The sequence below is a fragment of the Myodes glareolus genome, chromosome 2 (genome assembly GCF_982192425.1).
Source record: "Myodes glareolus chromosome 2, mMyoGla1.1, whole genome shotgun sequence".
Taxonomy (NCBI): Eukaryota; Metazoa; Chordata; class Mammalia; order Rodentia; family Cricetidae; genus Myodes; species Myodes glareolus.
Window position 1 is genome coordinate 124,854,847 of NC_142027.1, and position 25,652 is coordinate 124,880,498.

General features: G+C 48.4%; 1 protein-coding gene across 4 annotated transcripts in view; it reads left to right on the forward strand.

Moving 5' to 3' along the window:
• The first annotated feature begins 503 nt into the window (after window positions 1–503).
• Window positions 504–25,652, forward strand: part of Camkk2 (calcium/calmodulin dependent protein kinase kinase 2) — a 47,641-nt gene continuing 22,492 nt past the window's right edge. For 3 of the 4 annotated variants that reach the window (XM_085679543.2, XM_085679550.2, XM_085679556.2), the window contains exons 1-5: window positions 505–653; window positions 15,660–16,185; window positions 21,276–21,323; window positions 22,717–22,770; window positions 23,351–23,402. In XM_085679543.2, the coding sequence (XP_085535669.2) occupies window positions 15,718–16,185; window positions 21,276–21,323; window positions 22,717–22,770; window positions 23,351–23,402 (622 nt within the window). In that variant the 5' untranslated portion in view covers window positions 505–653; window positions 15,660–15,717. Of the gene's footprint in view, window positions 654–15,659; window positions 16,186–21,275; window positions 21,324–22,716; window positions 22,771–23,350; window positions 23,403–25,652 lie in introns of all 4 variants that reach the window. The other variant, XM_085679544.2, reaches the window with a different exon arrangement.

The following is a 25,652-nucleotide window of genomic DNA, read 5'->3' on the forward strand; positions in this document are numbered from 1 at the left end:
AGGATCTTAAGGCTTCTGCAAAGTCAAATGCCAAAAAGGGTAAAGAGTGTTTGGCCAGAATAGGATGTGTTTCATCACAGGCATCTAAGCAACCTTATGGAGAGACCCAGAACTTCACTGGGCCATACGGAGTACAGATGCATTTTAGGGCGAGCCTAGAGCAGTGGTCAGTGGGGAGGCGGCTGCGGAATGGGCTTCCCCATAATGGGCGTTGCCCCGAAATCCAGGGAGGTAACCGCCAGACAGGCTCCTGGGTTTCCCCGCCGCCTTTGAGGAACTTCTCGACGCTCAAAAACAAAGCGGCGTGGAGCAGCTGGCAGGAACCGAGACCCACTCACAAACTTGCGGCCTCTGCGCCCCTGCGCGGGCCGGGCCTCGCTTCCTGCCGCCGGACGCCTCCTTCCCCCCACCAACCTCGCCTCCGCCCCGGTGCTACTTAAGTCCCCGCGGGACCCGGCGCGCGTCCGAGGCTGCGGCGGGCACGCGCTCTTCCACGCCGGCTCCTTGGCCAATCAGCGCGGAGCCCGAGGCGCCGCCGCGCGCGAGCCGAAGCCCGGGCGGCTCCTCCCGCGGAGAGCCGAACCGGACCGAGCCGAGCCGAGCCAAGCCGAGCCGGGGGCGCAGAGCGCGGGAGGCGGCGGCGAGGAGCCCAGGTGAGCTGGCCCGGGGCGGGCCGGGCTGGGGGGGGGGGACACAAAGCCGCCCTGTGGGTCTCTGGGTCTGGAGCGCGCGCGGCGCCGGTAGACACAGCCCAGAGGCGGGCCCCGAGGGGACCCCACGTGCGCCGCCCTGCGCCCCGCCACGTGGAGGGCTGCGCCCCCTTCCCCAGGGCCTCCGGAGCGGGGCGGCGCTTGGGCCCGGGCGGTAGGGGCCGGCTGGAGTTCCGCACCGAGGTCGGCCGGCAGGGGCGGTCCCGGGTCCCAGCGACGGCCTAGGCCACCCTTGCGCGCTTGACAGGTGCGGAACCTGAGCGCGCGGGAGCGTCCCACCCCCGCAGCCTGCGGGGCGCGGGGCGACCCCTGCCCTAGGGGTTCGGACATAGGTGCCAGGACCCCGAGTCTGCCCTCTGACCACCCCGACCTCACAGGCCGGCTTGATCCTTTTGACCTAAATTTACCTCAGGGCTGCAGCTCGCGGGGCATGAAGAGTGCATGCTCCGGCCCCCCGGCTCAGCCGTGTCTGATGCCCCGGTGTCACCCAGATTTTGCCAAGGTTCTCCCCACCCCCTGGCTGCCCAGTTTGGGGAACGGGGTGTTTTCACAGCTCTGCCAGCCTCCTCCCGGGCTGCTCTCACTTGGAGACGAAGAGGTGGCACTTTGCAGAGGGATGGAGCTGGGGGTGGAGAACATTTGAGGTGCCATGGGCAAAGAAGCAGCCTTCTGATCTGGGGGTGGGTCATGCCGCGCATTCATTACCCTAGATGCAACTTTTACCTTCCTCAGCCTACTCTTTGATTTCCCCCAGTCCTGGAGCAGAAACTTCAGGTGCCCTGGGGCATTAACGATGTCTTCTCCTCCTCCTCCCAACTCTGCCCCCACAGGACTGAAGGGAGGATTGCTGTCTGTCCCCACAGCTCCTTTGTTCTTTGGAAGTGGCAGGGGATGCCACTGTTCCCAAGCCTCCCCACAGAAACTGTGCAGTTTCAGAATAGATTGGTATCAGTTTGCAAAAGCAGCTTCAGTTTGCCAGGTCCTCCTTCTGTACCTTCGGCTGCTCTTAACCAGCTCATCATGGCGATTATTTGATGAGCCCCTACCTTGTATAATCATAGTGACTCTTTCCATCCTTTCTGGGGGTAAGAACCCAGTGCCAGGAGCATGCTAAGAGCACCCTCTACCACAGGACCACATTCCTGCCCCCTAATTAGGACTTAATGAGTTCTTGCTATGTGGAAGATACTGTTTTGTTGCCTGCATTATCTTATTTAATATTTACCCCAAATACTGTTTGTCAGGGAGTTTTGCCACTTTGGTCGAGAATAGGAGATTGAGGTTCTTAACACTCCTTTAGTCTTGAAAGGCTCAGACAGGTTAGTTAACTTATCTGGGATCACATAGACAAGCAAAGCTTCCCTCACCGGCTTGGGGGAGCCCAGGCCTTTTTACTAAGCAGGTATAAGGCCACAGATCTCAGGAGGTCCTGTGGTCCTGTCAGAACTCCAGCCAGTCTTTCCCTCCAGTTGTTAGTGGGCTAATAACTAGGCTATAGTTCTCAGGGGGGCAATTCCATCCTCCTACCGAGCATTTGAAAACATGTGAGAGTAACTTTTGGTTTGTCAAAACGAGACTAAGCACTCTCGGTGTTTAGTGGGCAGGAGCTAGGGAATGCCAAATGTCCTGTAAGAATGTCACTACCCTAAATGCCAGTAAGAAGATGTTGAGAAATGCCATAAGCCTCAAGTGCTGGGGAAATGGAGAGATAGCCACAGGGTGCATTCTAGAGAAATCTGCCAAGCCTTTGAAGATGGGCTAAAAAGTGGAGGGAGTAGGTAGAGGAGATAAGATGGGGTCCAACTCAGCAGAGTTTGTGCATTGGGTTTAGACAGTGGCTCTCTGTTAGCTGGGAGGGGACATCTGGGTGGGGCAGGCCAAATGGCTCAGAATCTAACATGGCCCACTAGTCACCCTTGCCTTACGTGACCCCATCTTAGGAAAGGACTCAGATTGGGAGCCGGTGAGTCACTTGAGACCTCTCTTCCTTGACCTGCCTCCTTCCGGTGGCTCTAGGGCCTCATGGATCTCATTTCTTCTCGCTGTCCTGGGGGTTTGGGCCTGTGCTACAGCACATTTCTCCTTTAGTTAGAGTCTTGGACTAGTAGGCAAGAGAGAGCCCCAAGGTAGCTCTTGGGCTGCCATAACCTCTCTGATCACACCTGTAGCTCTTCCTTGGAGGTTGAGGGGTTTCTCTTTGAAAACTGACTTCTTAGATGGGATGTGACCCGGTAGAGTGCTTGTCTGGCACACGTGAAACCCGTGGTTTGGTCCCTAGCACTCTGTAAGCTGGGAGCGGTGGCGCGTGTTTGTAATCCCAGCACTTGGGAGGTGGAAGCTAGATCAGAAGTTCAAGGTTGTGCTCAGCCGGGCTAGGTGAGGCGCTGTCTCCAGATAAATAAGAGAGTCTAGAGTTCAGATTGTTTGTTGATAGAAATTTGTAAGGGTTCTGGTGGTTTTGACCTTGCTAGCAAGCACTTTACAAGCTGCATCCCTAACTCTGAAGAAAGGGAAAAAGGTGAAGTTCCCTCCAACAGTGTCTGTGTCTTTCCCTCGCTCCAGTGTCGGAGCAGGATTTGCATTGCCTCCCACCTGACCTAGCAGGATCTAGGTGCTGTCTGTAGGATCAGTGTGCTGTGTACACACGAGTTACATCTTATGTATATGGCCTCACTCAGTGTCACCTCTCCTTTGTCTGAGTGGACTGCATTTGGTTTATTCATCCAGTGATGGACGTGTGTGCTGTTTCTAGTTTAAGGCTTCTCTTTCTTTCCCTTTCCTCAGAGACCAGGGTCTCATTATGTAGCCCAGGCTGGCCTTCACCCCTTGGTCTTCCCGTCTCTGCCTCCTGCATATATACACACCACCATGCCTCGCTGAGTTTCTTTTTTCAATTATAGAACATTTTAAGCACAGAAATGCCAAGGTTTTTGTTTTGTTTTGTTTGTTTGGACTGACTTCAGAAGGCAGAAAGGAGGTCCTGGGCGTGACAGGAACTGGACAGGGCATGGGCGTGACAGGAACTGGGCAGCCTGGCTGTGTAGCCTCCATCCCCTGTTTGGGGGTCTGGGGACAGATGTACTCTAGGGAGCTGAGGGGTGCTGGGATTCACTCTTAGCTGCTGGGGAGCCCTGTGGAACAGATGAAGTATATTCTAGCATACATTTCCCTTTCAGAAAGGAGGGAAAGAAAACAAGAAGATTCTGTCGTGCCCCCACACCCACCCCATCCTGAAAGCTGCAGAGGGACTATTTTTGTGTTGCCTCTTTTTATCCTGGTGGCTGTAAATAGTTGAGAGATGGCAGTTACAGAGATAAAAATGCTAATTCCAACCTGGAAAGGAGGATGGATGATCCTGCAGGAAGTGGGGGGGAAGGGAGAGGCCAGGGTCTTGCCCTCTGCCCTGAGAGGTTGTCCAGGAGGCAGAGCTGAGGGAAGGCTAAAGGTGTTGCCCAAGTGTTTCTGTAAGGGAACACTTAAGGGGAGGCCGCGGTTAGATGGGGGGCAAGGCGGGGAGCACATTCCTGTCCCTGTTTAGGTTTTTTGTTTGTTTGTTTGTTTGTTTTTTGAGACAGGCTTTCTCTGTATAGCCTTGGCTGTCCTGGAACTCACTTTGTAGACCAGGTTGGCCTTGAACTCAGATATCTGCCAGCCTCTGCCTTCCTAGTGCTGGGATTTATCTGCCTACATGCCTAGCTCTGTTGCTTTTAAATGTACATTGAGGGCCAGGTGGTGGTGACACACGTCTTTAATCCCAACACTCAGGAGACTGTGGCAGGCAGATCTCTGAGTTCAAGGCCAGTTTAGTCTATAAAAGTGAGTTCTGGGACAGCCAGGACTACATAGAAAAAAACCTTTTCTCTAGTGCGGAGTGGGAGAACGTACATTGGAAATAGAATATTGCATTTAAAGCATCTGGCAAAGAGAGATTGCCTTTAGGTTCTTCTCAGACCTGGACACCCATTCTGGGTCCAGGTGTGGGGACAGGTGGCCCTGTCCTGGCTTCCTGACTTGTCCGTGTTTGGGAGGGCCTGTATGCTTGAGGTGGGAGAGGGAAAGTGATGGTTTAAACAGTCTGTAGACAAGGAGGGCTGAGGAATGGATGAATAAAGAGTGTGGATGGGGGAGACAGGATGCCCATGGTGCCATCTGGGCCCCGGGTCTCTGACTGGCCAGGCTGTGCATCCCTGGAGTGGATCTCTTCCCCTTACAGATTGAAATCTCATTTATTTCTCTGCCTCTTCCTTTGGTTCCGTGGAAGACGGGGAGGGAGTCAGTTGGAAACGCTCAAGGAAGGAAAAAGGTTTCTACTTCTCATCTTGTCTCAAGTTTTGCGGCCCTGAAACCCCCGCACTCATCAGGGGCAGTGCAGCCTGCCAGTTCGGATGGGAAGTTATGTTCATTTTTGATTTGGTAACACATGAGGCCTTGGACTACAGCTAGCAGGGAAGGTAGAAAAGGTTTAGTTACCGTGGTGAGATTAGGAATTCTGATTTGAAGCCTGAGCATTGGTGGCACACACCTTTAATCCTAGCACTCAGGAGGCAGAGGCAGGCGGATCTCTGAAGGATCTCTGACTTAAAGGCCAGCCTGGTCTACAGATCTAGTTCCAGGGTAGCCAGGACTCTGTAGAGAGACTCTGTCTCCAAAGTCCCACCCCCCCCCCCCCAAAAAAGAGAAAATTTCAGAATTGTTTTTAGTTTAAGTTAAAGCCAGTTAAGGAACTTTTATTTTCCTTTCTTTTTTGGGGGAGGGTGGTGTTTTGAGACAGGATTCCTCTGTGACCCTGGCTGTCCTAGAACTCTTTCTGTAGACCAGGCTGGCCTCAAACTCAGGGATTAACCTGCCTCTGCCTCCCATGCTGGGCTTAAAGGCATATGTTACCACTGCCTGCCTTTTATTTTCTTATTTTACATTTATGTTTGTGTGAATATATGCCATCTGTATGCCAGTGCCCACAGAGGCCAGGAGAGAATGTTGAATGCCCTGGAGCTGGAGTTATAGGCAACTGTGGGCTGTCATGTGGGTGCTGGGATCTGAACTCAGGTCTTCTGTTAGAGCAGCAAGTGCTCTTAACTGCTGAGCCATCTGTCTCTCCAGTCTGTGGCCAGGGGGATTGACTGCATACCTGTGGAAGCCTTTGCTTCGCTTTTGTTTAATGCATTCACACCTGTGCCCTCCCCCAAACCCCCTTAGCTGTGTGATCACGGGCACATCACGCAGACTGTCTGTGCTTGTCTCCTCGCTGGCGAAGGAGGAAGTAATAAGGTCGTCATGACATGGCAGCTCATGAGTTGATACAGGCTTAGTGTGATGCCAAGCAGCCAAGACTGCTGGTCTCACGTATTGCCATGGCAGCAGCTGTTACAGCTGTGGTTGTAGGGGTAAAGTGGCTTCAACAGGCTTCTTCTGAGTCAGCCAGCCCCTGGGTCTTCTCCAGCTCCGATTTACTTTTCTCTCTACGATAAACAAGCAAAACATTGACCTTGTAGGTGTTGCCTTCTGCCTAGCCATCAACGTGAAGTCTGCCTGGGTTATTAGGCTGCTGCATGAACGCCTTTGGGTGTAAGGAACTGGGCTTAGTAGAGAAGCTTTTGTCAACCTGTTTGTCACTTGTCGGTCTAAGTCTTTGGTCAGTAATGAGCTCCTTTGGCTCAGGTAGTTGAAAACACTGGGGTCTATGGGCTTCAGGCATAGATGAGCCTGGGTGCCAAATCCGTTTCCTATCCATTGCTCATTCTTGATTCACTTCATGCTAAAGCAGTGTTCTCCCCCTTGTAATACATATTCTTACAGCACTGTTTGACAGAAAGAACCTTTCCACGCTTAAAAAAAAAATCGCAGAGTAAGACCCAGTAGACGGCACTGGGTTACGTATGTTCTCTTGAATCCATCACTTGGCCAGAGTAGTTGATGCCCCATTGGGCAGTTTTGAGTCATAGATGAGACCCTGAAACTGGTGATGGGGTTGACTTTACAGGGCTGCCTCACATAGAAGGGTGTGTTCCCAGAATAAAGGTCTGCAGTTCTCAAGACTAAAGGAATGTAGACTGTAGGCCAGCTAAAGACAGCGTCTGACCTTCTGACTGGCCTTGGGATGTTTGAAATACACACCCTCCAGCTTACATTTGCGGAGTGCCAGCTGTGTTCTAGAAAGTTCTAGGCTTGAGAATTAAGTGATGAATTAAAAACCTCACTCTCCAGTTAGTCAAGCCATGTCTCTCTGCCAAGTCCGGGTACAGTGGGAGGCTGCTGCCTTTGGTGTCCCTCATATAGATTGAGTTCCTAGTAAGGTAGCGACATGGCCTATGCCAGCTTCTTTGTTAAGATTTTGACCCAGCCTGTACTTAACTAGGACACAGTTTGTGAACTTCACAAGGCTGTGTCTGTAAGTTTTTCCCTCCTTGGAAAATCCAGATGAGGACTGTTGGCTGTCGCACCATGGTCAAGTACTTCTCTTCATGTGCAGGAACCCTGAGTTACCCCGCGGGCACCTTGGGGAGACAAAAAACAAAAAACAAAACTGGCCCATTTTAGCTCTACTTGAACCTACTGTGATTCTAGGTAAATCAGCAACTTTTTAAAAAAATTTACATTTGGTGTGTGTGCATACATGTATGTGTGCATGTGTGAGTGCTCATACCATAGTATGAATGTGAAAGTTAAAGGACAACTTGGGAGTTGGTTCTCTCCTTCCTGTAGCCATCTACAGGTTTCTGTTCCACCCAGTCCCACAGCCATTTAGTCCCAAAGAAACACACGGAGGCTTATACTAATTATAAACTGTTTGGCGTATTAGCTCAGGCTTATTACTAACTAGTTCTCACAACTTAAATTAACCCATAATTCTTATCTATTTTTAGCCATGTGGCTTGGTACCTTTTCTCAGTAAGGCATTCTCATCTTGCTTCCTCTGCATCTGGCTGGTGACTGACTCTGTGTTTTTTTTTTAAAATTTATTTATTTATTATGTATACAACATTTCTTCCATGTATGTTTGCATGCCAGAAGAGGGCACCAGATGTCATTATAGATGGCTATGAGTCACCATGTGGTTGCTGGGAATTGAACTCAGGGCCTCTGGAAGAGCAGTCAGTGCTCTTAACCTCTGAGCCATCTCTCCAGCCCCCCAATCAGTGTTTTATTAAACCAGTATGAGTGACAGATCTTTGCAGTGTACAAGAGCATTATCCCACAGCACCTTCCACCATCAGGGTTCCAGGAATCAAACTCAGGTCATCAGACTTGGCTGCAGTCCTTACCCACTGAACCATCTTGCCGGCTCTAGTGAATCTTTTGAGCCTTTGTTTTCTATTGGTAAACTGGAGAATTTAGGGCAGGTAACCATGGAGATGTGTGCCTAGACTGCTAACATTGCCTGACTCTTAAAGCTAGGGTTGTAGGCTCAGACACTTGTGATGGTAAAGTAGGTTATGAGATGTGGGATGTGGGGAAGGGGAGGCCACGGAACATGGCCTTCAGCCTGACCTTGGCCGTACACTGGCAGTTGGCAGTCACACCCAGCTTTTTATGAGGTTGCTGTGGGGCTAAGAACTCTAGGTCTTCATGCTTGTATAGCAGGCATTTTATTGGGGAGCCATCTCCCTAGTCTCCTCCTCGTTTTTCTTTGCTTGACAGGGTGGTTGGTTGACTAACTGGTGGCACAGACCTAGAATCCTAACAGTCAGGAGGCTGAAGCAGGAGGGTCACAAAGCTAGCCTGGGCCACACAGTGCCACATGCTCTATCTCAATTTTTTTGAAAAAAATTTTAATTAAAAGGAAAAGGAAAGTATTTCCCAGGACAGACTTCCTTGATCCCCAGCTTCCTCCTTCTTCATCGTCAGCTGCCTCTCTTCTGTTCTCTTGTGTGCTAGTCTGGCTGTCTACTGTGCACTGTGGCACTGGGGCACCTCCTTTTAAATCTTGTGACAGAAGCCACACAGTAGCTCCTCCATGACCACTTGGAGTTTTTCTTTGACCATTTGGTTTTGTGTTTGTCTTTTGAGACCTGTTCTCGCTGTGTAGCCCTGGCTAGCCTCAGATTTGCTGTGTAGAGTGGTGGTGGTACACACTTTAAATCCAATCCCGGCACTCGGGAGGCAGAGGCAGGTGGGTCTCTGAGTTCAAGGCCGACCTGGTCTACAAAGTGAGTTCCAATGACAGCCAGGGCTACACAGAGAAACCCTGTCTTGTAAAAACTATGTCCTCCACTCCAAATTTGCTGTGTAACTGAGAATAAACCTTGAGACCTTGAACAACTTCTAATGCTCCTGCCTCTACCTCCATAGTATTAGAGCATGCTCTCCTATGCCTGGTTTATGCAGTGATGGGGATTGAAGACAGGGCTCTTACAGGCCCGGAAAGAATTCTACCAATTGAGCTTCAACCCTAATTGCTTATTAAAAGCACAAAGGAATGAATGAATTTCCTTTAGGGCCTCAGTTTCCCCAGGTGAGAGAGGATGTGGCTGTTTAGGTCCTTTTCTGTTCTGACTCCAGGACTGACATCATCCTTAGTCTCTTAGTCTTGGTAGGCTCTTGATCTCTATCCTTTTTTTTTTTTTTTTGGTCCTGGAGTGCTAGGGAAGAAGGGTCTGAGAACCCGGAGGGACTCTGAGGAAGATGTGTCTCTGATTTTGAGACCCACCGAGTTGTCTTACAGCCCTAGCCTCACAATGGCTCAGCTTAGCATTTGGCAGGTGGCAGTTGCTGGTTGGAAATGGCCCCCAGGAAATGGAAATGGCCAGGCATTTCCTGTAGGCCTGTGCCACTTGGCTTCCTGGCACAGGAAGGAACATTTCTCTCATCCTGGCCGGGGACTGGCTCCATCTGCTCCAGGAAGGGTCTGGTGGCGCCACTGGGTGCCCTGGAGTGAGGGGGGCCTTCTGGGCGGGGCAGTGCTTGTGATTTATGGGGAACTGCCAGGCCAGACTGCTGGTGCTTTGCCAAACTCGGGCAGCTTTGTGGGAATGTCCTCTTCAATCCTGTGTTCCGATCACTGCCCCTCCTTACAGAGGGTTTGTCCTGTGGGAATTACACAACCAAGCAGAGTTACTCTGTGCCTAGTGCCTGCTGGGCTTAGTGTGATTTCAGTAGTCTTTTATACTAAGCTACTGTCTTTATGTGCAGTTTTCTGCTAGAGGCATCTTGGTGGCTTCATTAGATTCCCATAGGGTCTCTGGCCCAACAATTCAGAATACTGGCTTAGACTGTGGGAACGGGACAGAATCCTTCTACACAGCCCTCCTGGCCTTTGTTCATCTCTTCCCTAGATCTGGGTCTGCCTGTCTTCACAGGCAGCCCTAGCCTGTGTCTGAATGCTTCTGTTCTCCTTCAGACCTTGAAGGCCAAGCCTGCGTCAGAGGCAGTGGCGAGGGAGGCCCAGGCCAGACACTGGCTGGCCAAAGAGACTTGATTAAAAGCAGCTTTGTTGGGGGTGGACGGCTTGGTGTCCTTGGCCTGGAGTAGAGATCGATAAGCAATTGTTTTTCTGTTGGCAAGAAAAAAAAATCCCCATTGACTCCCGCAGGCACTGCCAAGTCTGGTTTTCTTTTCAGGAACACTTGTAGTCCCAACAGAGGTAGCTCTTGGAGGAAGGTCAGACCTCCTGTCCTGAGCGTGGCTGGACCAGAGTGGTGGAATCCACACGAGAGCAGGTGGGCTCCCTAGGGCAGCAGTCACTCGGGAACATTCTGGAATGCAGCCCCACTGTATTTAGGAATTGTGTCGAAAGGATAGCTTTTCAGCACATTAGTCATGTATTCTGAGTACATGGCTCATCTGCTCTTCATTACCATCTTAAAGATGGGGAAACTGAGGCAGAGAGCGGCTAAAGCAAGCTAGGAAAAGCATAGGTCCAAACTATGGAGTCCAGGGTCCTGCCTTCTTCTTCTTAAAAGATTGTAGCATGAGGGCTGGCTTGATGAGGATCACAATAGTAGAGTAACAGCAGCCAGACTGCAGAGAATGTGGAACTTGGGTAGACGCATCCATTGGCAGGAAGGCCAGGGCAGGGGCAGAGCTAATGATGTCGTCCTTGGTGCTCTGAAGTGTGGCGTATCCGTTCCTATCATGGCTGCTTACTTTCTTCTGGAAATTCATTTTGGGGCCGGAGAGATGACTCCGCAGTTAAGAGCTCACTGTACTCTTGCACGGGATTTGAGATCCCACCTCCCAAGTCTGGTGGCTCACAACTGCCCAATACTCCAGCTACAGGGGATGCCATGCCCTTTCTGGTCTCTAGGACACCTGCACTTCCGTAACACAGACACACATATACACCATAAAATATATGCCTAATACACACCCAGTGAAAATGAGCCATATTCACCATGTACAACCCTGTGGCATTAAGCATGTCCACTGTGTTGGGCTCCTCCCATTCGGGACCTCCTTGTTCTCCTCTCCCCTCACTCTGCTGCTTTCTTTCCTTCCTGTTCGGCGTGCAGGCTCTCATGTAGTCCGAGCTAGCTTCAGACTCGCTGCGTAGCTGAAGTTGATCTTGCATTTCTGCTCTCACCTGCCTGTTTGCCTAGTGATGGAACCAGCGAACACCACCACCTGCAGTTTCTGCAGTGCTGGGGTGGAGCCCAGACCTCTGGGCATGTATTTTGGGCACTCCACCCACTCAGTCCCACCCCAGCCCTGTTCTGTGAATTTGACCACTATGGCGTCTGCTTACCGTTACCAGTTAGTGTTGGCTCATTTCACTTAGCATGTCTTCAGGGTGCTTCTCCACCACCTTGTAAGTCAGACTTGCCTTCTCGTGACACATACATGACCGTACCCCATTCTCTGTGTCCACGCATCCTTTGATGGACATAGGGTTGTTTCCAGAATTCGGCAGTTGTGACTGGTGACGCTCTCACTCTTGTTATGCAAGGGTCTGACTGAATCCCTCCTTTCCGGTTTTTGAGTGCGTACCATTGAGAGGAATTAACTGGCCACACAGGAATTCCATGATTCACTGTCTGAGGAACTGCCAGCGTTTGCTTGAGGTTTGAGTGTGTACTTTCTTTGCTGTTCACTAGGCTGAGTATCTTGTCACATGGTTGAGTTTGTTGTGGTTCTTTTGGGTGTATGGTATGTGCACATGTGTGTGTGCGCACGGAGAGGACGTTGGGTGTTCTGCTCTGTCACTCTCCTTATTCCTTTCGGATAAGACTGACCCTGGAGCTCGGTTGGCAGTCAGGAAGCCTCAGCCAGCCTCCTGCCTCTGCCCTCATAGTGCTGGGGTTACAAGTGCACGTAGGTGACACCTAGCTTTTAATGTTCATGACAGGATTGGAATTCAGGCCCTTGTGTTGTGTAGCAAGTAGTACTCTTACCTACTGAACCATCTCCCCAGCCCCTTGTTTTTCTTTCTTTATTAAAAATAAAGATGATACAATATATTTTTATCATTTTTTTCCTCCCTCAGTTCCTCCCATGTCCTCCATACCCACCCACCTTTATGTTCTTTCTCTCTCTCTTAAAACAAATAAACAGCTGGGCAGTGGTGGTGCACACCTTTAGTCCCAGCGCTTGGGAGGCAGAAGCAGGTGGATCTCTGAATTTTGAGGTCAGTCTGGTCTACAGATCAAGTTCTGTGACAGCCAGGGCTACACAGAGGAACCTTGTCTCAAAAAAAAAAAATAAACAATAACAAAAACAAACCAATAAATAAATAAGTAAAAATAAAAAGAGACCACCACTTTTTTTCTTCTAAATCATGAGAACACATGAACACGAATGGGAATGCCAAGGCTTTTGTGATTGGAGGATTCCCAGCCACCTTGCCTGACATAGTAGATGTTTTGCAAGTAATTCTGAATGGACACTTCCAAGAGGGCCCAGCAACATTATTGTGTCTCTGCTGGGTCCTTTAGGGAGTCCTGACTGTCTGACACTTTTACACCTTCCTCTCAAGATTCTCTTCTACCAGAGTGACCCAGGAGGCCATTTTATGCCTCTGCCAGTACCCACTGTTTTCCCAGCACCTCGAGATCCTCCTTGATTAGCACACAGCTGCCATCACCTTTGTGGATGCACTGACTTAGCTCCAGCTGTGCCTGGGACATTTGTCAAGACACATGAGCCAAAGCTCTGTCCCAGCAATGGTGAAGGTACGAGTCAGTCTGTTCCCTCTCTCTCTCTCTCTCTCTCTCTCTCTCTCTCTCTCTCTCTCTCTCTCTCTCTCTCAAATTGATATAAAAGTTCATGTAACATAAAATTGATTTTTTTGGGGGGGAGGCACAGTGCTGGGGGTAGAACCCAAGGATTCTCAAATCCTAGTTAGGAGGTTTGATGTCAAGCTTCATGCTGCACCCCAGCCTCTAATTAACTTTTTTTTTCTTTTAAATTTGAGACAGTTCTCACTCTGGCTTAGAACTCATTATGTAGACCAAAATGGCCTGGAACTCACAGACATTCTGCTTCTGTCTCTGAGGTACTGGAAATAAAGGTGTGCGCTACCATGCCCGGCAGATTAACCCTCTTAAAATCAATAGTTCATTGCATTTAGTATATACACGGGGTTGTGAAATTACCTCTGTCAGTTCGACGACATCTTCACCAAGATGAAGCCCAGCACCCATTAAGCAGTCACTGCATTGGCCCTAGAGTGCTCCATAGCCTCTGTGGATTTGCCTAGTATGGAAATTTCATTTCCATGGAATTCTGCAATACATATGGGCTCCTGGGACTGGCCTTGCACTTGGCATGCTGTTTTCATCTTTCATCTGTGTTGTAACCATTGCCAGTGCTTCTGGCCCTTTTATGGCTTTGTAGTTTTCCACTATTTGTGTGTGTGAACCACACTGCTCACCTGTTCATTGGCCACTTCCCCCTCTCGGCTGCAGTGACTGGTGCTGGTTGGGTGTGCTCTTAGGAATGGACCACATGGAAAGTCTCTAACTTTCTGAGAAACCACCTGCAGGCGGTTGTCTTGGTTTCTTAGGTGGTGCTGGGGCTTTGAACTCAGGTTCTCGTGCTTGAAGGGCAGTCACTCTTACCCCTGAGTCATCTCCTCAGCCTATTGGCTCGGTCTATAGCCTGGGCTGACCTGGAGCTCCGCCCACTTACAACACAGAGGTGTGACAGCATGTCCATAGTGCTGCCTGCTTCGGTCATGGCACAGTGCAGCGTGGAAGATACAGGCAGAAGGGTTTCATTTAGCCTGCCTAGTATCTCAAAGCTATTCAGTAATTACTAACTCTTAAGAAAAAAAAAACAAAACTGTGTGTGTATGTGTTGGGGGTGAGGCTAGCCATGTACCTGTGGCACCCAGAGGCATCACATCCCTTGGAACTGGAGTTAGAGACAATTGTGAGGTATCCAACATGGGTTCTGGGGAATCAAACTCGGGTCCTTTGCAAGACCAGGAGGTCTCTTAACTGCTGAGCCATCTCTTCAGCACCTGATAATTTTACGAGTTAAAAAAAAGTCAACCGGGCGCTTCAGAGATTTCGGAGCCAGCGATCTGAGTTTGACCCCAGTGCTCTCAATAGCACATGCTCACAAGCCCAGAGCAGGGGAGGTGGACATAGGCGGGTTTTGAGGGCTTGCTCACCAGCCAGCCTGACCTACTTGGAGACTCCAGTTTCTACTGAGAAACCCTGTTTCCAAAAACAAGGTTGAATGGCTTATTGGTTAAGAAGACCTGGGTTCAATTTTCAGCACTCACATGGCACCTCACAGCCGTCCGTAATTTCAGTTCCTATGATTTCAGTGTCCTCTTTTGGTCTCTTGGGCATCCATCTACCCCCCCCCCCACACACACAAGCAAAACAGGCATACACATAAGATAAAATAATTTTAAAGCTGGTTAGTGGTGGTGCACACCTTTAATCTCAGCACTTGGGAGGCAGAGGCAGGCGAATCTCTGTGAGTTCGAGGCCAGCCTGGTCTACAGAGCGAGTTCCAGGACAGCCAGGGCTACACAGAGAGACCTTGTCTCAAAACAAAGTAAAACAAAAAGAACCCTCAAAACCAATAATGCTATTCACCGTTGCTATTATTTAAAAAAATTAAAAACCACTACTACCACCACCAACAAAAAACTGTGGTGGAGAGGGTCTTTGAGTGTTTTGTTTTGTTTTCTATTGTTCAGCCCCTGTAAATCTTGCTTGAGGGAAGGAAAAGTGGGGATTGGGGAACTAGGCAGTGGTAGATTCAGATCCCTGCTGAGCATCACAGCAAGTAGCTGCCAATACTTAAGGACCTATGTGGGATCTCTTGGTGTTCCTTATGCTTGCTTCGTATAGGAACTAAGTTTGGATTCCTTGTTATGTTATGTGAGAAGGAATGCAAAGAAAACATTGCTTTTTTAACTTAAAAAATTATTTTATGTATGTGAATGTTTTTGCTTGCATATGTCTGTGCACCATGTGTGTGCCTGATGTTCTTGGAGATCAGAAGCGGGTGTCAATTCCCCATGGAATTGGAGTTACTGATGGTTGTAAGCCTCCATATGAGTGTAGTACTGGGAATCAAACCCAAGTCCTCTGGAAGAGTAGCAAGTGTTCTTTACCACAGAACATTCTCTCCAGCCTTCAAAGGATGCATTTATTATTATTATTGCATAGACTGGGAGATCACATCACATCCTGTTTTGCAATATTTTCTCTTTTCAAATATAGCTCTTGTTGTGTAGCCCAGGCAGGTCTTGAACTCCTGTTGGCTAGGATTATAGGTGTGGACTATCACAGCTGACTGCACGTTTAGTTTTTGCTTGTTTTGAGACAGAGTCTTGCTCTGTAGCTCAGGCTAGCCTGGAGCATGCTATGTAGCCCAGGCTGGTCTTTAATTCCTGATGATACTCTTGCCTCAACTTTCCAAGTCTTATACCACCATGCTGGGCTGCAGGTGTTAAGGATGTTCGACGTGTGCACAAATCAGATGCTAGCCTGGTCCAGCGGAGCAACTTGTTTTCCTATCCCTGCCTGACTGACCCCTTTTCTCTTTCTGCAGGCAGCTGTGCTGCCGATGGAAGTGCTCCGGTCTGGCGGATGAAGCTGGTACACACACCATGTCATCATGTGTCTCTAGCCAGCCCACTAGCGACCGGGTGGCCCCCCAGGATGAGCTGGGAAGCGGGGGTGGCAACCGGGAAAGCCAGAAGCCCTGTGAAGCCCTGCGGGGACTCTCATCCTTAAGCATCCACTTGGGCATGGAATCCTTCATTGTGGTCACGGAGTGTGAGCCAGGCCAGGGTGTGGACCTCAGCCTGGCCCGGGACCAGCCTCTGGAGGCTGATGACCAGGAACTGCCCCTTGATGCCTCAGAATCCGAGGCACGGCCCCTACTTTCTGGTCGTAAGATGTCCCTGCAGGAGCGATCCCAGGCTGGGCCGGCACCTGGCAGCAGCCTGGACATGAATGGACGCTGTATCTGCCCATCCCTGTCCTACTCGCCATCCAGTTCCCCACAGACCTCCCCGCGGATGCCCCGGCGGCCCACGGTGGAGTCACACCACGTCTCCATCACAGGTTTGCAGGTTTGTGAGCTGAGTGAACTGGGATGGGGCTGGGTGGGGCCGGGAGGATGAGGTGAAGGACAGTGGAGCTGGCAGGAAGTCTTAACAAATCAATCCCTTCGCATTTCAGCTGCACGAACACTAACTCTTCTCTTTGACTACTGCTGGTTGACTGAGGGGTCTCCATCAGCTGTTGAACCATGTTTGTTTGGTTTCTTTGAGACAGGATCACACTGTGTAGCCTAGGCTGGCTAAGCATGGCCCTCTCTCCTCAGCCTCCTGAATGGAATGACAGGTGTGCGCGGCTGCCGCCAGCATTCTGAACTGCTTTTTCTAACGTTTTAGATGAGTTTGCACGTTCTAGGATTTTATGGAAACAGGTCCACTGCCTGTGCACTCTCTTTTAGCTCAGTGTCTTCTCCAGCATAATGATTCTGAGATTCATCTGTGCTGTTGGATACGCTCTTGGCCCCGATAGCTACAGATCCAGCCAACCTTGAAAATATTCTGAAGAAAAAGATTTGCAACTGTATGAGCCTGTGCAGGCTATTTTTTTCTTGTCATTAAATGATAATTTAAATAGTTACTGCCTCTGAGCCGTAGAGTAGAATGACTTACATAACTACTGACATTGTATTAAATATATAAGGACCTTGGAAATGATTTAAAGTATGTGTTTGGGAGCAATGGGAGAGGAATGGCTGCTTTTACAGAGGCCCTGAGTTCTGTTCCCAGCACCTACATGAAGGCTCACAACCACCTTTAACTCCAACTCCAGAGAATCTGTGCCCTTTTCTGACCTGTGGGGACATCTTACACTGACACACACACACACACACACACACACACGCACACACACACACAGATGAACTGAAGAGTTAAGATGTGAGGGAACAGGGCTGGGTGTAAAGGGCTACACCTGTCATCCCGGAACTCCGGATGCAGAGACAGGAGGATCATTGCAAGATCAAGACCAGCTTAAGCTGTATAGTGAGCTTCAGACCAGGCAGGTTGTCTCAACTTTCTAGTGCCAAAATGTAAATGAGAAAGGCTGTATAAAGATTATATTCTGTATTGAAACAGCGCCGTGCCATTTTCTTTAAGGGACTTGAGCTCTCACGTGCCTGGTATTTTCAGAGTTCTGCAACCAATCCCTACAAACACTGAGGGACGTGTGTGTTAGCAATTTATTTATTTATTTATTTATTTATTTATTTTATTTTTGGAAAATGATCTCATTGCATCCTGACTGGCCTCACACTCACCTGCCTCTGCCTCCTGAGGGCGTGATGCCACCATGCCTTGCTGTTGTTGGCTCTTTTTATACCGAATCATTTTCATTTCTCTTGGGTGATCCTAGAAGCAGAATGCTGGGGCCTGTGAAAGGCCTGTGTTAAGAAACAACTGGGGGCCTGGAGAGATGGCTCAGCAGTTAAGAGCACTGGCTAGCGCCGGGCTGTGGTGGCGCACGCCTTTAATCCCAGCACTCGGGAGGCAGAGGCAAGTGGATCTCTGTGAGTTTGAGGTCAGCTTGCCCTACAAGAGCTAGTTCCAGGACAGGCTCCAAAGCTACAGAGAAATCGCGTCTTGACCCCCCCCCCCCAAAGACTACTGGCTGCTTTCCAGAGGTCCTGAGTTCAATTCCCAGCTCACAGCCATCTATAGTGAGATCAATTCCCAGCTCACAGCCATCTATAGTGAGATCAATTCCCAGCTCACAGCCATCTATAGTGAGATCAATTCCCAGCTCACAGCCATCTATAGTGAGATCAATTCCCAGCTCACAGCCATCTATAGTGAGATCAATTCCCAGCTCACAGCCATCTATAGTGAGATCAATTCCCAGCTCACAGCCATCTATAGTGAGATCAATTCCCAGCTCACAGCCATCTATAGTGAGATCAATTCCCAGCTCACAGCCATCTATAGTGAGATCAATTCCCAGTTCACAGCCATCTATAGTGAGATCAATTCCCAGCTCACAGCCATCTATAGTGAGATCAATTCCCAGTTCACAGCCATCTATAGTGAGATCAATTCCCAGCTCACAGCCATCTATAGTGAGATCTGGTGCCCTCTTTTGACCTATAGGCATACATGCAGGCAGAACACTTTATGAATAATACATAAATAAATCTTTTTTTAAAAAAAGAAGAAAACAACTGGTAGGCTGTGGCTTACCTGGTCGAGTACTCACTTAGCATGTGCCAAGCCCAGAGTTCCACCTCTAGCTCTTCGTGGTGATATAGGCAGATGAAGGCAAGAGTGCGCTTCAAGGGCATTCCAGCCAAGTATCAGTCGGGTGCTCGCTCTTTCTCTCTCTCTTTCTTTTTTTTCTTTTTCTTTTTTCTTTTTTTTTAAAGATTTATTACATATACAGTGTTCTGCTTGCATGTATACTTGCAGGCCAGAAGAGGGCACCAGACATCATTACAGATGGTTGTGAGCCACCATGTGGTTGCTGGGAATTGAACTCAGGACCTTCTGGAAGAACAGGCAGTGCTCTTAACCTCTGAGCCATCTCTCCAGCCCTCTCTCTTTCTTTTTAAATTTACTTTTATGTGCATTAGTTTTTGCATACATGTGTGTCTGTGTGAGGGTGTTTCAGACAGCTGTGGGTGCTGGAAATTGAGCCCGAGTTCTCTGGAAGAGCAGCCAGTGTTCTTAACCACTGAACCACCTCTCCAGCCCTGTACCAGGTATTTCTAACAGGATATCTTTTATTTATTCTTTGACAGTTTTATGCATTTCAACGTGGTATCTTTTTGTTTTTGTTTTGTTTTTGTTTTTTCGAGACAGGGTTTCTCTGTGTGACTTTGGAGCCTATCCTGACAGTTGCTCTATAGACCAGACTGGCCTCGAACTCACAGAGATTCGCCAGCCTCTGCCTCCCAAGGAATGCTGGGATTAAAGATGTGGACTACCACTGACTGGTTTAACATTGTCTTAATCATATCCTGAAGTGGCATTTAATTTGTATTTGAATAAATAAAGCTTGTCTGAGGATCAGAAAAGTAAAACAGCCCCACTGGTCAGCCTTACAGATCAGGCAGTGGGACGCACACCTTTAATCCCAGTAACCACACTAGTTGCTATAGAAACTGGGTGGTGGATGCCTTTAATATCAGTGGTGCACGCTTTTAATCTGAGCCCTAGAGAGGATTATAAAGTGGGAGGAGACAGCTCTCTCACTGTCCGATTTTGAGATTTCTGGAGGTAGGATCACCATTTTCAGACTGGTCGAGATAAGAGCCAGTGGCTGGCTGCTTTGCTTTTCGGGTCTTCGGGTTGAACCCCAATATCAGTCTCTGAGCTTTTATTAACCGTGTGTCAATATCCACCCAACATCCCCTTCCTCTCTTTTCATACACTCTCAACACATCCCCTGTTCCCTTCATGTCCCCCCGCTTTGGTAACCCATTAAGTCCAGTTAGTGCTGTCTTGTAGAATATTGACTGATCTTATTGGATTGATCTTGTGTGGGTAACCATGGCTACAGTCAGCTCATGAATACAGTGGCCATGTCATATCCTAAGGACAGCATTTCCTAGCAGTCCCCCCTGCTCTCCGGCTGTTACATTGTCTTCTGTCCCCTCCTGAGATACATTCAGAGCCTTGGTGGAGAGAGGCAGCACAGGTTTCCCATTCAGGGCTAAGCGCTCACGCCCAGCAGTCATTTACTCTCAGCACTTGGACCAGTTATGTGCTGTAGAGAGAAACGTCCCTAAAGTATACCAGGCTGGCCTTGAACTCAGAGACCGCCTGCCTCTGCCTCTCAAGTTCTGGGATTAAAAGTGTGCACCATCACACTATGGCTCTGAGCCATCCACTCTTCATCTAAATATCAGGTTTGAGACCAGCCTGGTGTATACGAGATGCTGCCTACTGACTCCCTTTCTGTTTGGCAGCCATGTGGGAAGTTGTGTGTCCTCTGCTTTCTTCTCAGCACCTGTCTTTATTAGCTGGCGTGATGTGGCTTTCATATGCATTTCCTCAGTGACTCTTCATGTTTATTAACCATTTATCCATCTTTAGAGAAACTGTTGTTCAGATCTTTTGCTCAATTTTTTTTTTCAAGACAGGAATTCTCTGTGTCACAGCTTTAGCTGTCCTAGAACTCGCTCTTGTAGACCAGGCTAGTCTCGAACTCACAGAGATCTGCCTGCCTCTGCCTCTCGAGTTCTGGGATTAAAAGTGTGTGCCACCACCACCTGGTCTTTTGCTCAGTTTTTAGTAATAATCCTCTCTTTAACCCCTCGCTTGCACCCCCAACCTTGCTTTCGCTCTGACTCATGGCCTCTTTTTCTTCAGTTGTTACATATATACATATTCCCAAATAGATAAATACAACCTGCTCAGTCTTTAATATATCATTTTTGGATTCCCTTCCTTGTCCCTCTTCTCCTTCCCCTCCCTCCCCCCCACCCCTCTCTTTCTCTCTGACACAGGACCTTAGCTATGTAGCTGAGGGTGCGACTTAGTGGTGAAGTGTTTGTCTTGCATGCACAATGTGCTGAGTTTGATAATATATATACTCTTTGTATGTTGATTTGTGTATTGTGTTCATGTGTGCACAGGTCCACATGTGTGTGAATACATGTGGAGACCAGATATTAACCTCCTCTGAAGTTACAGATGAGGGCCATCTTGTTTTTATAGAATAGTCTCTCACTGGGACCTAGAGTTTGTTGGTTAGGTTGGCTGGCCAGTGAGGCCCCAGGGATCCTCCTGTCTCCTCCTCCCCACTGCTGGGACTTCAGGTGTACAGCACCATACCTGCCTGCTTTATGTAGCTTCTCAGATCAAATTCGGGTCCTCATACTCGTCAGGCAAGCCCTTCACCACCCGAACATCTCCCCATTCCATGAACTCTTTGTTTTGGGTGGGAGAGCAGGGTTGTTTCTTGGTTTTTGTAGTCATAGCGTAGGTTACCTTCAAACTCGCTAAGTAGCTAGTGCTGGTCTTGAAGTCTGGATTCTCTGCCTCAGCCTCCCAACTGCTGCAGCTCCCTGTGAACTTGAGTCCTGATTGCATGTATGCATTTATTTGTGACATATGTATCTTTAGCTCCTGTGAGAGTCATCTCATTTGTGCCCTTCCTTGCTTTGCAGGACTGCGTGCAGCTGAATCAGTATACACTGAAGGATGAGATTGGAAAGGTAAATGTCCCAGGAGCTGGGCCACCTTAGTAACTTGACCAGGGATGTCCCTGACACTCCAGATGGAACAAGTAGAGCTGGGTGGGAAGAGGAGAGGGAAATTTGGAAGCAAGACTGGTGGAGTGAAAGGGTTTGTCAATAATAATAATTGTGTGTGTGTGTGTGTGTGTGTGTGTAGTATGTATGTATGTATGTATGTAGGCTAAAGGTTGATGTCAGATGTCTTCCTCAGTACCTCTTCACCTTATTCTTTGAGACATGATCTCTCACTGAACCTGAAGCTCATAGATTCTGCCAGACTAGCTGGCCATCAAGCCCCAGGTATTCCTCTGTTGTTGCCCACCCCGACCCAACACTGGGATTATAGGTGTGTGCTGCCACACCTGGCTTTTTATGTCAGTGCTAGGGGTTTGAATTCATGTTTTACCTAGTGAGCCATCTCACCAGCCTTATTTTAAAAAATACCCTTTTGAGACATAGTCTCGCTATGGAGTCCTGGCTAGTCTAGGACTTATTGTGTAGATCAAGATGGCCTCAGACTCACAGAGAACCACCTGTCTTTGCCTCCCAGGAACTGGGATTAAAAGTGTGCATCACCACACCTAACCTTATTTATTTCCTTATTTTAAATATAATGTTAAAATTAGATGTGTTTCTGCAAAAGTTCAGAAAACTTGCAGAGAAATCCTAAATTGTCATGGTGCTCCCCATCAAGAGACCTTAACATCTGTTTTTTGTTTTGTTTTATTTTGTTCTTTAATGTGCATTGGTGTTTTGCCACGGGTGTTGGGTCCCCTGGAACTGGAGTTACAGAGAGTTGTGAGCTGCCATGTGGGTGCTGGGAATTGACCTGTGTCTCCTGGAAGAGCAGCCAGTGCTCTTAACTGCTGAGCCATCTCTCCAGCCCCTTTTATTTGTTTTTGTTAGTATCATTGTAGGAGCTAAAACGTCAAATGCTAACAGAAGAAAGTTAGTGACCTCACTGGCTAAGGTATGCTAACTGTAAGACCGTAGGGAGCAGTGCAGACCAAAGCTTACTGTTAAGTGTGGAGCGTGGCTTCGTGAGGGATGTGGGTAGACATGAAAGCGGGGTGGGGAGGGTGGGGGGTTGGGGGGGTGGTAAATTCTTTTTGTATGGATGTAAGTTCTATGTTTGGACAGGTTATTTTCCAGGTTATTCAGACCTGGGTTTTTATGTTAGTTATATGTTAGTTATGTTAGTTTTATGTTAGTTATGATGTTAGCAGCTAATTTAGACTGCAAAAATGGTAAGTCCCACAGAATGCAATCTCGGGGTACAGTTGCCCAGTGAGCTGCAGTCTAGCTTGTCAGAGTCCTCATTGCACAGAACACCACTCTGGCTACTATGTCACGGGCATCTCTCTTTATGCAGGGCTCCTACGGTGTGGTCAAGCTGGCCTACAATGAAAATGACAGTACGTACTATGTGAGTACCTCCATCCAAAGGAAATTCTCTTTCCTAGCACACCGCTTCCAGCACAGTTTGGGTACTTGTTCTCCCATTCTGTTCTTAGGCCCCCATTTTACAGATGGAGATATGGGGCAGGGAAGGGATTGACCTAGCAAGTGTCTTTTATACCCTTGCTTTGAGCTGCCCTGTCTGCCCCTTCCATAGCAGTGGATGTACATAGTGCCCTGTAGTTGAGGCTTTGGAGTCAGTCCAGTATAGGTTCAAACCCTGATTCCAACATGCATTAACAACATGACTTTGGACAAGCAGCCACCAGAGCCCTTCATTGCCCATCTATCACTCTGGCTCACTAGTCTGACACTGTCCGTGGCAGGAGTCATGAGCTCAGGGTTCCCAGCTGGGTCTGCTGACCAGGAACCTCCAGGGTCGGCACTGTTACGGTTCCAGTACCAGCTTGCTCCTCTGGTGACTATGTTCTCACTGCCTTGTCCTAAGGCACCAAGTCCCGGGAGCTCAGTGAGAGGCTTGGAGAGAAGAGAGCCTAGTCTTCCTCCCTGCTGTCTTTGATTGAACTTGGGGGTCTTTCCTTCTGCAGGCGATGAAAGTGCTGTCCAAAAAGAAGCTGATCCGGCAGGCTGGCTTTCCACGTGAGTGTGGCGGGCTTTGTTCTAAGGTGTGGGAACTGAGGTGAAATCAGAGCCAGTGAATGTAATGTCCAGCAGAGCCACTCGGGGAAGACCACATCCCGCACAGAGCTTCCCCCGAGAGCAGTACTGAACTTCTTACTGTGGGTCCTAATTCATTTTTATTTTAAGAGTTTTAAAGCTGAATTTGAGGACTGGAGAGATGGCTCAACTGTAAACGCTCTTGCCACCAAACCCAGTGACCTGAGTTTGATCCCCAGGGCCCGTAGGGTGGGAGAGAACTGACTCCTGCAGTTGCCCTCTGTCCTCCACATTCATTCTGTGGCATATTCATGCCACAATAAATAATAAATAAATAGCTGAACATGAATATGAACAAAATAAACAAATGAAAAGCTTACCATATGTCTTAGTTTCTTTGCCTGGTGTTCTGACAAAAGGCTGACAAAACCACCTTTAGGCCGAAATCCTTTACTTTGACTGGTGTTTGGGATGTCAGAGAGGCAGGCGTCTGAGGCAGCTGACTACATTATATCCATAGTCAGGAAGCAGAGACAAATGAACGCCAGTGTTCAGTGCCTTTTCTCCACTGACATAGTGCAGGATTCCAGCCAGGGACTGGTGCCACCCACAGTGGGTCCTGTCTCAGTTAATGCAGTCTCAGGTGAGTCTAGATTTCCTAGTTAACAACAGTAGTAGTCATCACACCTTAGGACCCAGCAGCTTCTCTCTAGTATCCAGGAGAAAGAAAAAGAGACAAGGCTCATGCATGCATGTGGCCAGAGGCACTGTTCATGTTCTCCATTGAGTGGAAACATCCTTGGGGGCCCCGAACCGATGAGTAAGTAATTTGTACATGCATCCGGTAAATTCAGGCATCATAGGGTCCTAATTTTTGATATTACTTGGTTGAAAACATTTTAAATGAAAAAGACCAGACATAAGAAGTCACTTACTACTTCGTTATATAAATATAATATATATTTATATAATTTATGTTTATATTATATATATATTATATGTTTATTACAAACATATAATATATGTTTATATTATATAAACTATATATATTCATATAATATATATAGTTATATATATATATAATACTGTTTATATAAAATACCAAGAATAGGCAAATCCATGAGGAAAAAAAGTAGATCAACAGAAGAAAGAATCAGATTTTTGGAAAGAGCAATGAAAATGTTCTGCAGTTACCTAGTGGTGATAATACTAAAATAATCCGGTGCACATGCCGATAACACCAGCACTCAGGAAGTGGAGGGAGGAGGGTCAGAACACAAGGCCAGCCACAGCTCCGTGGGACCCTGTTTTGTAAAGCACACACATGATAAAGAATAAGTAAAAAAAAAGAAAGAAACTGACTGAGTGGTGGGTGGTCACATGCATCTTTGATCCCAGCACTCAGGAGGCAGAAGCAAGCGGATCTCTATGAGTTCTAGGCCTCAACTGGTCTACAGAGCAAGTTGTAGGACAGCCAGGGCTACACAGAGAGACCCTTTCTCAAAAAGACCAACTAACCAAACAAACAAAACTCCACACATTTAAAATATTGAATGTTTTTAACAGTTAAATATTGAACCTGACATGGTAGTGCACTTTTTTAAGCCCAGCACTTGGCAGGCAGAAGTAGGTGGATCTGTGAATTCAGGATTAACCTGGTCTACATTACAAGCTTCAGAAGAGCAAGACTTGCCTCACAAATAAAATAATACGGGAGGTGGGGAGATGGCCCAGTGGATAAGGAGCTTGGCATGGAAGTGTTAAGATGGAGTTCGGACCCAGAACCCACAGAAAAGCTGGGCTCAGGTGGGTGTGGCAGTCACCTGTAATCCCAGCTGCCCCGGGTCTGGCCCTTTTGGTTTGAGACAAGGTCTCTGTACAGGCGCTGGTAAGCCGGGGGTCCTCCTGCTCAGCCTCCTGTGGCCACTTTACAGGCGGAGGCTTCCCTCGCGCCCTTCCTTGCACACCCTTCCAGCAGCCGAGTCTGTGCGTTTCCTTCAGGCGTGCTCACGGGCGCGCTCACGGGCGCGCTCACAGCTGCATTTGTTCTGCTCCTCATCCCTCCAGGCTTCCTCACACAGGATGTGTGAGACAGCGGTTTCGACAGTTGGGCTTCACATTTGACAGCTTTCTGACTGAGAAACACTCCATCCTGGCAGAGTTGTCTCATTTTTCTCTCATTGACTCAGTTTTTTGTTTCTTCTCCTGGCTTTCTGGTACATCTGTACCATT